This window comes from Tribolium madens, unplaced genomic scaffold, assembly GCF_015345945.1.
Source record: "Tribolium madens isolate multiple individuals breed KSU strain unplaced genomic scaffold, Tmad_KSU_1.1 Scaffold_91;HRSCAF=231;Tcas5.2_LG7, whole genome shotgun sequence".
Classification (NCBI taxonomy): domain Eukaryota; kingdom Metazoa; phylum Arthropoda; class Insecta; order Coleoptera; family Tenebrionidae; genus Tribolium; species Tribolium madens.
In genome coordinates this window covers 4,765,267-4,782,920 of record NW_025401063.1, presented here as the reverse complement: position 1 = coordinate 4,782,920, position 17,654 = coordinate 4,765,267, and the positions used below count along the sequence as shown (strand labels likewise).

Genomic DNA, 17,654 nt, shown 5'->3' with positions numbered 1-17,654 from the left:
CAAGTCCATATTTGTCATTCGCGGCCCGAAGGGGAGTAAAACTTCCTGTCCCCGGAGCTGAGGGCAGAGGTCATTTGGCATAGCATGGAGGGGCGCCAATGCGAGTAAAGAGCACGTCAGACCAATGGGATTAGCGCGGTTCAGCCAATAGCACAGTCGTCCTACCAACCACCACGGTTCACAAATCAACCCCTCTACGTCATGACCAGCTCTTTAAGCACCCTAGGCGTGCCGACAATCATTACAAAAATAAACTACTTGAAAAAAAAAATAAAAACCGAAATTTTTAAAAACTCAGAAGTGATAACACTCATCAGTGGCGCTAGAACAGTGTGGTTTAAAGAATTGATAGTGAGAGGGGGTGCAAAGCGCAGCCGCGTGCTGCGACAGAAGTTAAACACAGGGTAGCGAGCTCTGATCCCGCCCATGGATGATACACCACCTAATACATGTTACCCCTTAACGTCGTAACATCGCTCACTTCGATTCACCATCGGCGTTGGCAAACATCAAGTGACCACTGCAATCACTGATAAGAGGCAATTAGCGAACATTACAAGTTTTAGTGAATTTTGCAACTTGTGAAACTAAAATACACAGTTCTTTCATTTTATTTAAGTTTAAATTGTTTAGTGCAAGAATTAAGAAATTAATTAAATTGTATGTGATTTATTATAAGACTATCCAAATTGTGTTGTTTTGAGATAAATGAACGGTAAATAAGTTGAGAAATACCTAAAAGTTTTGTCTGGTTCTTCTGCACTGCAATCGACGGCGGCCATGGATTGTTCAGTGTCACAAGCAGGTTCGATTCTGCCAACCCTGCACCAGCCTTGTTCACCGGAACATCATTCGCATCACCCTAACGGTATCGTAATTTCAAGATTTTTAGGTTAATTGCCAATTGTGGCGGAGGCGCCGGGCTATCATAAAAATTGAGCATTTTTTCAGTAAGTTTCAACAAGAGTGGGATCTGTTTCTCATTCATATTTATAACAGTAAAAAATAAATTAGTTGTCTGTTAATTAACTTTGCAGTAAACTAAACTAACCAAACCAAACAAATTAAAATTTTAAGATGAGTGCAAAAGGTGAGCAATTTTGGGCAAAAATATATTGATAATATTATTATAAAAACTATTTATCTAAACATATTAAAATTTGGTATATGCTTAAAAGTATTTAAATTCCATCGCCTCAGATATTTATCGAACTTCTATCTTCATTTGTTCTGGAGATACAAGGCTAACTTGAATTATTTTAAATAGCAAGAAGGGTCAAATTTAATATATTAAGAAGAGTATTTTTTGTGCTGTGAGTAACACATGCATACCTTATTTAAAAAAAATATCGAAGTAATTAAATTTTGAAAAATGTAATTTTTTTTAGCCTTAGAAATGTTGTCTTTATCTATCGTTAGCTTTTTGTCGCCTGAACTTTAACCAAAAAATAGGTAAACTGTTGCCCAAATTTCAAAGTGCTCTACTAAATCGTTCTGAAAATATTTGGCTGTAACCATACTTTTTAGCTAACCAGTATATATTTTTGGCAACATTTCTGCACAGTATCAAAAACAGATAGTTTGTTAAGTATTTCAGGATATCATAATTTGTTTTCTCAGAGTCTTCAGTGCTTTTCTTAATACTTAAAAACATTGTTAATTTATTCTCTGTTTGAAAACAATACTATAGTTCTTATTATTAAGAAGATGATTTAATCAAACCACACAATTAGCATCCTAGCAAAAAAAACTTAAAGCAATTTATTTACCGATTTTTTATTACAAAAAAATTTGTAAGTTTTTTGCTGTTACTTGTTATATCCTTAATTTTCTTAATTGTTTAAAATTCGAACAATAATTGTTGTTGAAAAATTTTGGGTTAGCCAAAGACAATATTTTAATAAAGCATTACTGTTTATTTTTGAAAATAATGTTTATTTTATTGTTATATTAAGTACAAAATGAGTTTTAATAATAACTTTAATAACTTTATTTAACGGTAATATCCTTTACATTACGTAATAATAAAATTATAATAGAAAACAAATAACATAAAAACATAATTAAAGAATACTAAATGACTAACTCAACGAAACTTTTAGAAAACGCTTGAAGCTATTAAAAAATTTAAAATTAAAAAAGTCCAACTTGACACTGTACATGTTACAAATTCTTAAAAATAAAAATAAAATGAAATAAAATAAATAATATTCTTGTTTCAATCTCCTTAAGTTAAGATCACAAGGTTAAAAAAAAATAAACTAATTAATGTTTCTTAGTTCTTTTTGAAGCAATTTCTGTTCCAATTTATTAAAAATTCTAGAAGTTTTAAAGTAAAAATAAATAAGATTATAAACGCATCTGTTTTTAATTTTTTGAGCAACGAAAATAAACAGGTACAGTTTTTTTTTACTACTACTAGCTTCACTACTAAACTTTGATGTTTGAGAAATTGATTTTCTCCAAAAAAAAAAATGTATAAACCACCCATATTCGGTTTATTCAATTGTAATTTTAAGAGTAAAAATCGGTTTTTATTTTCAAGAAAATAAAGTACCAGATTATTGTCAAAAACGAAAGAATGAAGCATCAGTCTATTCCCTGTTGGGAGAAAATAAAATAAATAATATTTTTTTCCAATTAATCCGTTATCATAGACAGTGATAAGTCTGGAAGAAATTAAAAAAAAAATCTTCTGATTTATTTTTTGAGCATAAATTTTACTAAGCCGGCAAAGTTGTAATGTAGTAGCAAAAATAATGAAAGTAGAATAAACAAAAAAAATTATTAAAATAATTCTTATCCAATGTTTTCAGATATAATTTTAGGTAAATTACACCTAACATTTTATTTAAATAAAAAATTACTTGTCCAAGTTATACAAACAAATTTTCGAAGCCTAATAGTTTCTAAACTTCAACTTACAAAATTCTTTAATTATTTTTTTTTTAATTTTTTAGAAAATTTACCATAAGAAACCAACGAGCTTATCCAACATTTTTTGATTACCGTGTAATAAAGTAAAGGAAGTATTAAAACGTCTAAAAACTGCTTGTCAGTTTACGTCTTTAAATTTATAAATTAATAGAAATAATTACTCCAGACATTAAAATTGGTAATAATTAAGTAAAAAAATATTTTGAAAAATATGTATATTTTTATTAATCTAATAATAATGATAATCTATAGCTAAAATTTCTCTTAAAAAGAACTGATTACCTACTAAAAATAACACAAAATTGTGTGAAATACTCGTAATGTATTTATAAATTATTAAGTATTAGTTATTAAGTAAGTGAAAAAATCTAAAAACCTAGTCAAGAAACAATTTTTTTTAAAATTGTAGTAGAAAATAAAAAAAAATTCTATTCTATTTCCAGCACACTATACTGTATTTGTCGAAGTAAAACAATTTACTAAATTCAATGCACACAATTTTTTTCACATTTACATGAAACATAATTCAAAAATCATCCCGATAAACCTCTATTTACATAACAACGTCACCTTCCCCCATCCTCAGATCCCAAAATTTGTGCCATATGTAAAGTGCTAGAAAATATTTTTGGCTCTTGTATCATGCCCTTCTAACAGAACTATTAGACAAGCTAACAAAAGAAGAAACACAAAATATCCACTCCAACGAAAAAGACAAAGATGCCAAAACTATCAAGGGATTACAGAGTGTCTCTATTTAATACCAGTGTATTAATTTGTATTATACGGGGATAAAGTGGTGGCATTATGATAGAAAGTTGGGTTAGGGTAGGGTAAGTCGAGGGACCTTCAATCGCTACATCGTACCATGTGGTCAAGCAAATTAAAAATCTATTACACACTGCACGGATTTTACACCCCTAATAATAACTGATTACAAGATAATGTAATTCCAAATGTTGTAAACATTACAATTACAGTATGATCAAACTTGAAGATCTTGCAAGAAAAAATTTAGAAGTAAAAAGTTTGTTTATTTGCCCTTCCTGTATTTAGTAATTAGAATTAAAGCGTCACATTGGAGGGCGTTGGTAAATATTGGGGTGTCCAAACTTTGACATATGGGTTCCAACTTGTCCTATTCAGATGATAATCAAGCACACTTGATTAATACCCTAATATCAATTTGACTGTAAGTGATTTTATAAAGGCGATACTCTAGCAATTCGCTGGGGAGCACTTAGATCTGAAAAGTGGAAGCAACTCGACCTGAAATACTCTTTTGATTGACAGATTTGAGAACATCACCGGGCAGCGTCGATTGCTATAGCTCGGAGGGCGATCATCCTTTGGCACTTTGCTTGCCCAATTCGCAAACTTTGGTGCAAGCGTCGAGAACGCCGCCCCCGCCGTGGAGCATCCCGACGAAGAAAGGCACGCCGGGATTAATCTGTGTCGTGTGTGGGGACACCAGCTCCGGGAAGCATTATGGGATTTTGGCCTGCAACGGCTGTTCGGGCTTTTTCAAAAGGTCCGTTAGGAGAAAACTGATTTACAGGTGAGTGGGACAAATGCCATTCAATTAAACTACCAGTCGAAGTGGTCTGCGACTTTGAAATTAAGTTGGCAACATTGAGCAATGCAATAAGATCTGAAAATTGACAAGTGTCACATCTTCTGCTCCTACAATATTTAGTGTTGCCAACTTAATGTCAAACTCAACGGTGACTTTAATAGTAGAATGCATGGCAGATATTTTAAAAACTAATGCAAAAGTTTTACATACCTCATTATTTATGATAAAATGACGTTACTGGTAGCTGTTTACTACTACCGTGCGATCGAAAGAAAATAAATTAGAGTAGGCGACGATTAATCTTCTACAGTTGGCAACAACTTTTGCTATAAATTTTTCACAGAAACTGGAAGTGATAATGACCATTTACTATTTTCGTCTTGTAGATATAGCATTTTTGTAATACCTTGCAACAATAAAAATTTTCTGCTCTAAAGTGAACATTATTTCACTCGAAATGCATAAAACGCAAACTTGTCAAAGTTTCGGATGACATTTGATGTCAAAAATCAGGATTGCCATCTGAAGGATTATAATCACCGCCTACTCTAATTTTTTTTTCGATCGCACGGTATTATTAAAATAATTTTGTGTAAAATAGAATCTAAAAACATACAGAGCTAAGAATTTAAAAATATTGATATTGATTGCAAAGTGATACAAAATAGTAAAAAAATAAGCTAAGAATTTAAAAACTTGAAAATCTATTGATATTATAATCTAAGAGTTTACAAAAAACAAAATTTTAAAAAGTCAAAAAATTAATTATTTTAAAGTATTTTACAGTCATGAAAAAAATGGAAGTTTGAGAAGCTAAGGAGTTGAAAACTTTACCTCAAATTTTAAAAATTATACAAATTATGAATGCAAAAAATAAAAATCGGAAAAGAAATAAAAAATACAGTAACCTATTATGTAATTCAAAAATCTACTCTAAAGAAATCTGAGAATTTTTTATCCAAAGATTTGAAAACCTGAAAATTTAATGTTATTGCTGTCATTAGAATCCAAAAGTTTGTTAGATAAATTTCGGAATCCATATTACATTTTTATGATTGAAGTTTTTGGTGTTTTAAAAACTTTTACTTAAAACCAATAAATCTAAATAAAATAAGAAAAACATTTAAATATAAGGAATAATGTATTATTTATTATTATATAATTTGTTAAAAAATATGTGTATATATTTTAAATGTTCAAAGGAAGGAGCAAAACATTGAAGAATTATTAACCTCATGAAAGATGATTGAAAAAGTGTAAAAATTAAGTTTTAAGAAGATAAGGCGTTGAGGAGCCTTAAAAACCTAGACTTTTAAAAATACCCGAATTTAAGAATCCAACAATTAAAGAATCGGAAAAAAATTCCAAAATACAATCTATTATTACAAAAATCTATACACTGAAGAAATCTGAAGATTAAAAAGAAGCTAAAAACTTGATAAACTAAAGATTTAAAAACATGAAAATTTAATGTTATTAGAATCCAAAGGTTTGTTAAATAAGTTTTGGAATCCATTCTTAAAATATTTCTTATTATATGTTTATTATTAAAGTTTTTGTCATTAATTTTTATCTTTAAAAATTTTTTTCGACTAATACGAGTACGCCGTCTCTGCTATTAAAAAAACAAAAACTTGTACTTAAAATTATAAAATCTAAATAAAACAAGAAAAACACTTGAAAATAGTATATTATGTTATTAGAAGTAAAAGTGGTAGTAATAAACTTACATCACGCATCAAAATCGGAATTTGTGTTAAAATTTTCAAAAGTGTTTATTACTTTAAATAGTGCAGTTGGTAGTGCAAAATGTCTCTTCAGACGAGAGGTAACATAACAACGCTTAGTCATAAAAATAAAATTATTACTCCATGGCTGAAAGGTAAAACTTTTACTTGTGTTATTTAGTCATAAAAAAATCACTTTTGTGACATTTGCGCATAAAATAAAATAAATAATTTTTTTTTAATAAATTCGTTATCATAGTAAGCACGTTTTCTAAAATTAAAATAAAAAACTTACTTACTATTTTAGTCACAAAAAGTGGTCATTTTTGTGACGTTTGGGGATAAATGTAATTTTTACTGTGTAATTTTTTAAGAAATAAAATTTAAAAAAATTAGTACAAAAAATGAATTTTTTGATCAAGGACACAAAAAATTAATTATGAAAAAGTTGAAAGTAGACAAATCATAAACTTTTAACATTTTTTTTTAATTTGGAGGATTTGCATAACCATAGAGCGTCGATGAACGAGTTTTTACATTTAAAAAAAATATTTTGTTAAAAAAATAAAAAACAATATCACAGAAATTGGGGATTTGTCTCCTCTGGCGACTTTTAATTTGAATACAAAATGTATTCAGATGCAAATTTTCCGAACCAGCAATCATAAAGTATTACCAAAGAATCGTAAATATAAATCTCGTTGGAAGATTCAATTAAAGTTAGTTCTTTGTGCTTCCATATCAATTTCGGGGGAGGTTCGCGAACGTTGTTTTTTGTACAAAGTGCAAACGTTTCATTTCTTTCGTTCGTGTTCATGATATGAAATTGATCAGAGACCCCGAAATAAATCGAAAGGAAAGCCACAAAATTGTATCGCTTTTCCCAAAGCATATTCGTTAAAAGTTTCTAAATCCCGTCAACACTCAACATCGATCCGGCTCCTATTTTTCTCTTCTGCTTCGGTTACAAGTAAAGAATGAAACGAGAGAGATTCGAACGATTTTCTTGCTTTTTTATTGTGCTTTACTTCACACTAATCATTTTGTGAAACGTCTCAGTAACAGTATATCTCCGATTTAATAGCTTCCATTCTTTTTATTGGGGAAAAGACGAAGACGGAGAGGGAGGCTGTGACAGCGGCCTGGAAATGGGAAATATTTTTCTAAATCCCTTCAAGAGAAGCTACAAGCTTTCCCATTTTTCCCATCTGCTTCCAGCATTCACTCGTCAGCCCTGGAGGCTATAGTTCATGAGGTTTTGCAAAGAACAGGGGTGGATTTTACCAAATAAAAACACTCTTTTTAATGCAGATTTAATCCAAATGCAAATTGAAAATTCTGAAAACTACGCTTGATTTAAGAATTTTTGAGGTGTGAAAATGTCGGTTCTTTGTTCGGTTCGAAATATCAGTTCGATATTAAGCTTTGGGCGCTTAAGTATAGTAAATCCGTCCCTGTTCCCAATAGCTTTCCGATAGTTTAGTTGGCGGCGAATCCCCGGTTCGGTTCGCCAGATGATTCCGAACGCAGGGTCCCCGGGGACGCTGCAACGGCACGGGATGAGGATGAGCTGTGCTCTGCTCTGCTGTATATAAAATGATTCCACTAGAACACATGTCCTTATCCTCTATGTAGGATGGGATAGAGGCCGCTTCCGGATGTTTGGAGCCATTATACACGGACGACGAAACATTTCGAACTTGGCTCGTTACTAGTTTCATGCGCGCCGGGATTTGGATTTTACTGTTTTCCATTGGCCTTAATGAGATCCGACAACGTTTTATACCAACGCTGTTCTGCGATTTTACAACATTTTTATGGTTACCGGTGTGTATTTGACTCGACAGTTCTTCAAACTTTTAATTGGAACGTGCTTGCGGAAACCCCAGCTCTGTCTTCGAATAATAATTGAAATTCTTGCAAACAGAGCTTCTATGTCTTGCAAATATAATAAAAAATATACCCCAACACAGTTCCAGCTAAAAACTTGCTATACTTATTCTCAAAGACAAATATTTTATTGAAAAGTTTACGAGCAATTATTTAAGATCAACAAGTTATTACATCAAAAATGTTTTTTAACAGGGGACTCAAAAAAGAATCGCAATAAAAAAATTTAAGATGATCTCGACCAAATTTCCGGTCCTTTTATCTTTTAAACAAAGGTAAATTAAAATTAATAGATGTTTTCCCACACGTATACACGGTGTTTGATAATTATTAAACAAAAAATAACATATTGGAGTTGTAAAATTGAAAAACATAATTCCAGAAACCAACAAAAAGTCATCTGTAGTAAAAAAATGAGTTTTAAAATAGATTCTTTTTTACTTGTCTTTAGATGCAAAAATAAATTCTGAAGTCTTCAACAAAAGACGATAGCGAGATGCGGTTTTCACCAATATTATTTTCTCAAAAAATAAGCCCCAGAGTGTATCACTCGTTTTTGTCACCCTGTACAGGGTGCTGCATTTTGGATGTCAGAATAGGGAATCTCCGAAACTAAGAGGTTTAGCCAAAAACGAGTAATACATTCTGGAGCTCATTTTTTGAGAAAATAATATTGGTTAAAACCGCATCCCGCTATAGTCTTTTGTTTTCGACTTATAGACAAAAATTGACATTTTAGCGAAATCTAAAAAAATTCATATCTTCGTTATTATAGAAGACACAGATTTGAAATAAAGACGTTATACAGACACTTTTTACGTAGAATTTAATAATGTAGTTAACAATTTTTTTCAGTTGTTTGTTTAGCTGTAATAAAATAAACTTGTATTTTTTTAAATGACATAGATGGCTATGTCGTTTTTAAAAAGCTTGTTTTTTTCTTATCTAAAAAATATATATTTGTAACAAATTATTATAATACATTTTTAGCAAAAAATTATCTTTGATTTTTGTTCGCAGTTGGCCATGAAAAAATGTTGCATCTTCAACTAAAAGGATTTAAACTAAATTATATTCAACCAGTGTCACTAATGAAAGAGTTTTCAAGTACTAAGTGATGAAAAAGATGCAAAATAAATTGTAAATCAACTTATTGGCGACTAATAACATTTCTTTGTTTTTAAACAAGCTATCATTACCATTGCAACTTCTAGTGATACATAGAGTGTTGTAAAAAAAGCCGATTTAATTCCTCAATAAAATATATTTTATATGACACAAAAATGACGATATGGCTATTCAAATACCCAAATTCCGTCTAAGTGGAACGTTTTCCTACCTCCATTAGATCATCAAAAAAATGGTTTTTGTAATTGTGTTGACTGTTGACACATTTGTTTTTCCTATTTTTTGATTTTTTAAACAATGTAATAATTTTGTTCTGAGGCGCTCGGATATTTGTTCAATGCTTCTACCGTATCGTATTTTTTAAATCTTTATAATTTTATCTATTTTTTCATCTATTTTACAGTTCACATAACTCTTATTGATTATTATTTACGCATTTGGAGTGAAATAGTTTTTCCATGGCCAACTATTATCACACAAAATATGTATTTCACTTTTTAAGTATAGTTATAAAAAAATATTTTGTTACAAATATATATTTTTTAGATCAGAAAAAAATAAGCGTTTCAAAATTGCCATTGTCGCCTATGATTTCCATTTAAAAAAATATAAGTTTATCTTATTACGGTTAAACTAATAACAGAAAAAAATTGTTAACTACATTATTAAATTCCTCGTAAAAAAGTGCCTGTATAAAGTCTTTGTTTCAAATCCGTATCTTCTATAATAACGAAGATACGAATTTTTTTACATTTCGCCAAAATGTCAACTTTTGCCTATAAGTCGAAAACAAAAGACGATAGCGCGATGCGGTTTTAACCAATATTATTTTCTCAAAAAATGAGCCCCAGAATGTATCACTCGTTTTTGGCTAAACCTCTTAGTTTCGGAGATTCCCTATTCGGACATCCAAAATGCAGCACCCTGTACAGTAATAAAAAATAACATTTTTAGATATTTTATTATTCAGTCTAAAAGAGAGTCATTTTAGGAACTTAAATAAGTTCAAATGGCTATTTTTATTTCTCTAGTAGACATCTTAGAGAACCCGACATCATCATGTGCGATGTCTTATTAGTCAAAAGGCGACTGAATCAAATTTTGACTTTTAAAATTAAGACATTACTAAACGTCACAACAATCGTTAAATCCATTAAAGTAAAAAAAAATGTTTAAAAAGGGTATAAAGAAAGCAGATTACAAAAAAATGGTATAAAAAACTTGTTTCATAACACCTTGAAGCACTCATTCTTTAAAATAACTTCTGGCTACACCACTCGTTTTTTAAACTTGATTTCGTGCTTCAAGACTGGTCTTATAAAACTTGTTCTTAGATATACTATTTATGAAATCCAATAAAAAAATACATATTTATTTGAAAAAAAACTTTTCCTACATCCACTATCTTAAAATTAGTATAAATTAATCATCATTAAGAAAGTTAGTTTATGCGTTGCTAAAAATGACAATTTTGTGTAAAAACAAAAGATTGAATTGTGTTGCATAGTAGACATCTTATTTGCACTATTTAAAATTTGATTTTGCTTGTTCTACACTGCTAACGGTAATGAATTGATTGTAATAATAAACAATGTATAAAAAGCTTAGAAAAAAACATTGTGTTCTACTTGTGAGAAAAGCTTTAAAGCTTGACACGAGTATAATGAATACTTTATACTCGTGTTCAAATACATGAAAAATTCGGTTTTCAACAAACAAATAACTGTTTTGTCTACTTCTACTTATCAAAATGTAAAGAATTTGCTAATAATTGTCCAAATTCTAAGCGTTTAAAATATATAACTTTCTGTAATTTTTAATTTTATACACGCTGTATTATAAAAAACGCCCCAAGCCATAATTTCATTACTTTTAAAGACGTTATAATATTTTTTTGCTCAAAGTTGAACAGTTCTTCGTTATCAATCGTTTGCTTGTCTTAGATAAAATAAATACCACAGCCTATTTTATATAATTTAATTTTCAAATTGTCTAAAATCAAAAATTAGTGATAAATAATAGTAACTAAATTTGTTGAAAGACAATTTAATGAAGAGTCTAAGAATAATAAAATATACAGGGTATTACATTTAAGAATCTGAAATTAATGTCACCTCCGGTGAAACAGGAAATCTTTTAAAAACAGATTCACAGTGATAAAATCTGATAATGATCGATGATATAAATATAAGACAATATTGATAATAATCAATTTAAAAGGTTAATAAACTACTAAAACAAATCAAACAAAATAAAAAACCATGTAAGTACTTCAAAAGCAAAACAGATTTAAGTTAAAGATTTTATGACCACTACACTTTTTGAAATGTCACTTTGACCTAAATTTCTTAAGATATAATTAATCACATATAGTAAAAATAAAAAATTTACTCAATATTTATTAAAATTCACTTTAACTAACAAATTTTAAAATATTGTAACCCGGCGCATCCACCAATTCTGTTTTAAAAATTCTTTTTATTTATTTGTAAATAAACCAAAATCTCTTAGGTGGCAATTTCTAATATATAAAAAGTGTTTATTTACATTAAGCGTTAAAGTTCGTTAATAGTAATATAAGTGTATTATAAACAGACCACAATTTTTAATACGCCCGGTGAGGTGTCAAATGCCAGATTAATAACTTTCAATAGAATCGAACTTTCAAAGATGGCTTTGACGCGGAATTTAAAAAAAACAACCGTTATTTCTAATATAAAAACTCTACCTGGTTTGTGTTTTTAAGAGAATTTTTTTTAAATTTTGGGCCAAAACTGCAAAGGAATAACATTTTTGCTTAACCTAAAACCCGCAAATTTGTAATTAATTAAAACTTTATTATTATTCTGACTCAATAAAAGTTCATTTTTCTCTTGATTTCTTGACTTCTCTTAACACTGAATTAGAATCACGATCGTAAGTCAGAATAATGAAGTTTTAGTTACAGATTTGTATGTGTGATTTTTTTTAAAGTTTTGGTGTAAAATCAATGATACATTTTTTTTTACTTTTGCAAACACAATTCGGAGACTTAAATTTTTATAACACATTTATTATTATCTGAGATACTATAAATTAAAAAACGTGTATTCTCTAGAATTTTACGTTTTTACTGTTTTTTTTTCGGATCCTTTTTTGCATTTTCTAACGTCTTAAAATCCGCTCTCTAGTAATAAGCAATATTTTTATTGAAAAGAAAACCCTTGCTAAAGCTCGCATTTTTATTTGCTTTAGATCAAATGGGATTTTGGCAAACCTGCTCTGGTCTTTTAAGCCATAAACATAAAACGCCCCCCCGCACACCGTAATCATGCAACGTACTAATCGTCGGGATTGTTTCGGCGTCGTATTATTTTTTAATAACGTTTCGAATTTGTTGAAAACGAGAATCGTTGTGGCGTTTATCTCGCTTCGCTAATAAATCCTTTAAAAATCCCGCTATGGCGCATTGAGTAAATGAGTTTCAATATATGACACGACAACATAACGCGTATTTCATTATGATTGAAGTCGAACAGAGGATGGGATGGGATGTAGGGGAGTGCGTCCATGGAGTGGAGAGTGGACGAGTGTGAACCGCAATCAATTAGGGAACCTGTAATCCGTGCGCTGTATCGGTCTCGTGCTGCGGCCTTTGTGCTCTAATCTGGTTACAGAAATCGCGTTCGCTTGCTGCCTAATCGATACTATGCTGTACAGAAACAAAATCATGCATTATTACTACAATCACTGACACATTTTTATACCAGGATTAATTGATTTATTGAACATCTTTGTTTTCTCTCATTTTTACACAAAAACAATATTGTTAGAGCTTATTCCATATCTGGTAGCGAACTGACAGTGACAGAAAAGACACTTGGAGTGCGCCCACTTACTTAAGATAAAAAAATACATAAGCGTACTTTTTTTCTCTAAAAATTTTGAAGACAAGGATTGTTAGGAATATCATTTTAATTTTAACAATTTAATAATTTGTTCATCATTCTTCATCTTATGTACGAGTACCTACTTATTATAATTTTTTAAAGAATAACAGTGGTTTTGAAATATTATTTCATACGACTATGAACAATATTTTTCTAATAGTAAACGTATGTTTAGTGTCAAAATTTTTGACGTCAGTTTGCCACCAGATTTGGAACAAGCTATACAAATAAAATACTTAACAATATGGTTTTTATCGCATTTTTCAGTTCCAGTTGCGACTGTAAAATCAAAATAGTAAGTTTGACTTACTTAAAAGAAAAAAAAAATATAAAGTGACAGAAAAGCAATAACAAAATCCTGAAATAAATTTAAAAAAAAACATGTGTTTAAAAAATATGAAAAAGTTGTATTTCATTTAAACGTATAAAACTTTAGGTCCCGTCCACGAACCTTAAATAGAATCAAAAAGGCATTTTAAGTAAAATCCGGTCTCTATAGTTATTACACATCATTTATTAATTTTTTATCATTTTAATTGTTATTTATTATACAAGACGATAAAATTGAATGAAAAGATAATGAAAATTTAATCGTTGTGTACAATATAAAATTTTATTCAATCCTCACTAATTTTGTAAAAATAGTCAATTTGTCGATATTTATAAATGTCAAAGTAAAATTCAACAATGAAATGTAATGTCAAAGATTGTTAGCAACTAACAACCTCAGATATACAACAATGGATGTATTTTTTTTATCATCTAGACGAGAAAATTTCATTTTAACATGAAGAAAACAGTAGATAAAATTCAATTTTATCATAGAGAATTGAATAAAAGTAATTCTACCAAAACAGATAAAAATTAATTTTGTTTATACAGGGTGTTCCAGTGAGTTGAAAAAGTCCATTAGTGACCTTTAAATAGTAAAATTTAAAAAAATTCTATAGGACTTAATAGATACTAAGCTAGGACATTACCTAAAATTATTTTCAACCATACAGCTTGTTCCAAAAATAAGTTACGATACAAACTTTTGTTTTTTTCACTGAAACACCATGTTTCTTACCGTTTTTGGATGTAGTCTTTTAAAACAATATTTTTACTCTAAACTTATTAGTTGATTTCGCTTAGTTTTAGAAATAAGTTTTTTTTTGAAGAAAACATCCACCTTTTAAAAATTCATTACTCAAAAACTAAGAAAGCTAGAACAATTTTTTTCTTACTTCTGCAAAGAAGAAAGTACAGAATTTAAAGCTGTAGCAATTTTTTAGTGTTTTGCATTTGTAAAGATCAATAAATTTATTATAATAAGTTTATTGAAAGTTGAATAACTTAAATTTAAATTTTTTTAAATTTAAATACAGTATGATGAAAAAAAGACGCCCGTGTTAACCCACACGTTATAAGTGATCTTTTATTAAAGACGAATTCGAAGACCAAAATTGGATTTGTGCTCTTATCAGTAAGATATAGACTTTCCTTTTTAGAAAAGAGAAATCTATATAATTAACAGTTTTAAAATAATTTCATTGTTAAAGTCTAGATTTTGATACTGTTGACGGTGTTCTTAAAAAAAAGTGTAAAAAGTCTATTGAAATAAACTTTATTGAAGATGTTTGGATACCATTTCTTGGCTCCAAAGAAAATTTATCAATGTTGCAATATTGCAAATATCCTAGGATACAGAAAATGTCCAAGTAATATTCAATTATTGGAAACGGTAGCAACAAAAAAATCAATTTTCAATGTTGTTTGTTCTGTGAAATTTAAACGATTAAAGTCAAAAAGGTTTCCTAGATAAGAAAAATACCTGAGTGAAATAGTTTTTTAGTAAAAGAAATTTGTGCAATATTGCCGCTTTGTGCTGTTAGACAAACTGTTTAAATTTTAAAAAGAATCTATTTAGACTATTTTTGGAATGATGGTCACAATGTTTCTATAAAAAAGGACGCTACTGTTTCAATCGTTGGCGCCTTTTTTTCATCACCCTGTATAACACTCTATTTTTTATTTTTGCATCTAAATTGTCTTTCTAAAAAATTACTTTTATGTCTAGAATAGATAAATGAGAAGATATTTAACATTCAAAATTAATTGTAGCAACAATGCCTGTCAATATCTGAGCATTGTTGATAATATGGCAACTAATTCCACCACGAATCACTTATCCGTTGATTTATCCAGTGATTGTAAAAGTTGTTATAAATGCTGAAATTCGAAATATTTTATTGTAAAAATAAAGAATAATAGATTCAGCTTAAGACAAATGTGATTATTAAATGATATTCCTTCCATCTCTTGTGCAAGTGTGCACTTTTTGGCTACTAAAACAATAGTAATTATATTTTTTAATGTTTAACGTTAAACATGTTTTTAGTTATTGATTACAAACACTCAAAAGTAAATAATTTTAGAAAAACAATTTAATAATCTTTTAAATGAAAAAACAATAAATAGGGTGTTCCATTTAATTTTTTTAAGTTATTGAACTTTTAACAAACGCCTTCATTTTTTTATCTTTGCAAATGCAACACACTAAAAAAATGTTACAACCTTATAGCTTGTACCTTCTTCTTTGCGGTAGTAAAAAAAATATTTCTAGATGTCTTAGTTTTTGTCAAAAAAACGTCTTATTTTTAAAACTAAGCAAAATCGACCAATAAAAGTTTAGCTTAAAAACATCGTCATAAAAATCTACATCCGAAAACGCTAAGAAACATAAGGTGTTTCATTTAAAAAAACACAAGTTTGTATTCTAACTTAATTTTGAGACACGCTGTTTAGTTGAAAATAATTTTAGGCGATGGACTAGATCAGTATCTATCAATGTCCTATATATTTTTTTTCAACTCGCAACGTTTAAAATTTTAGGTCCCGTCCACGAAATCAAAAAGGCATTTTACATAAAATTCGGTCTCTACAGTCATTACAATTCATTTTTCATCATTTTAAAAGTAATTTTACCAAAACGAGTAAAATCAATTTTGTTTGTATGTTATGACTTTGCTCTCATCTAAAGATCAATAAAGCATGCAGGAATCCATAGAGGCGGTTGCAGGGGTGGTTGCGCTTAAGCAGCCCAAAGTGGGCTCAGGTGCACACCACCACCAAGCGGCAATAGTTAGTTTCCGACGGTGACTATTCTGCCCTTTTGCCTTTGCCTCATTAATCTCCTCTTTTATRTAACCCCCACTTCAGTTATCCCATTTGCTGTGAATCTAATAAACATCTGAGACATTATTTAAYTTGTAAAKAAGTTTTTTGAATGATTTTTTATAGATGTCAAGCCGGAACCGGTCGCTGCATCGTGGACAAAGCCCACCGAAATCAGTGTCAAGCTTGCCGTCTGAAAAAATGCTTGGCCATGGGGATGAACAAAGACGGTAAGTTGAAAATATCGAATTCGTTGTGGAACGATCCAAATTTCCAAAGTATTATTAAATTATCGAGAGCGAGAGAGTGGGGTTTGGATGGTGTGGGGTAAAGGATGAAAGTTAGGAAAGCGAGTCCTGGGAGAAGTGAGAAAGCTCTCGATGAACATTACCGAAACTGCGAAGTTCTTCAACACTTGCGCCTCCTGCATACTGAATAGTCGAGGGAATTTATCGCAAAAGTTCGTCCTGCAGAATTCTACCAATTTCCACCAAAAACAAGCGCCGATAAAACACACATTTTAGCAAAAAACATAAAAAATACCACAATTTTTTGTCTTCCACTTTTTCTTGTTCTAACGAAACATAAAACCTAATTAGGTATTTGGAGCAGATTATTAATTATAAAAATCTTAAATTTTCTTCTCTAGAAGCACAATCAGCTTGATTTATAAAAAATATAAGATATTAATGTTCTTATACCGGGTGACTCTAAATAACTGTGCAAAAAATCTTGTGGCAATCTGACAACCTGTTTTACAGTTAAAATTATTTTTTTAAAAAGAGGTATTCTGCTGTAAGAATTAATTTTTATAAAAGTATTTTTTCTGAAACCATCAGAACTTAAGAATTAATAATAAAATTTTTTTTGCGTCATTTTTAAAAGAACTTAGAAAATATACTTGGAGAATTTAGATATGTATGTATGCAATGTTTAAGTGCTTTACAGTAATTAGAAACAAGGCTTTTTTACTAAAAATCTTGTAAATATGAAAATTGCTATTAATTTTTTATATTGCTGAGCAAAAACCGGGAGAAAAAGCGTCGCTTTCGGCCCAAGGAAGAGATTGATGTTGACTAATCCAGCCGGCGCTGAGAAGAGCATCAAAAACAATTTCATTGGGGCAAATCGCGGGACTCCATGACCGTTTCATAGCCATCTATTCAAGATTGTAAATTACAGCAGTGTAATACGCATGCGATTTTGGGTGGAAGCGTTGAGACGGTGGTCGTGTGGGGTTGTGAAGGCGGTAACGCCATCACCGTCTAATGTCGCTTCCCGGGAGTTTTGGCAGAGCGTTTGGTGGGAATT

The 17,654-nt window shown here is 29.9% G+C and overlaps 1 protein-coding gene across 1 annotated transcript in view; it reads left to right on the top strand.

Moving 5' to 3' along the window:
• The first annotated feature begins 543 nt into the window (after positions 1–543).
• LOC123011251 (photoreceptor-specific nuclear receptor-like) overlaps positions 544–17,654 on the top strand; it is a 30,584-nt gene continuing 13,473 nt past the window's right edge. Inside the window, exons 1-3 of the mRNA XM_044408609.1 lie at positions 544–868; positions 4,231–4,495; positions 16,470–16,573. Coding sequence (XP_044264544.1) covers positions 781–868; positions 4,231–4,495; positions 16,470–16,573 — 457 coding nt within the window. The 5' untranslated portion in view covers positions 544–780. The remainder of the gene's footprint in view (positions 869–4,230; positions 4,496–16,469; positions 16,574–17,654) is intronic.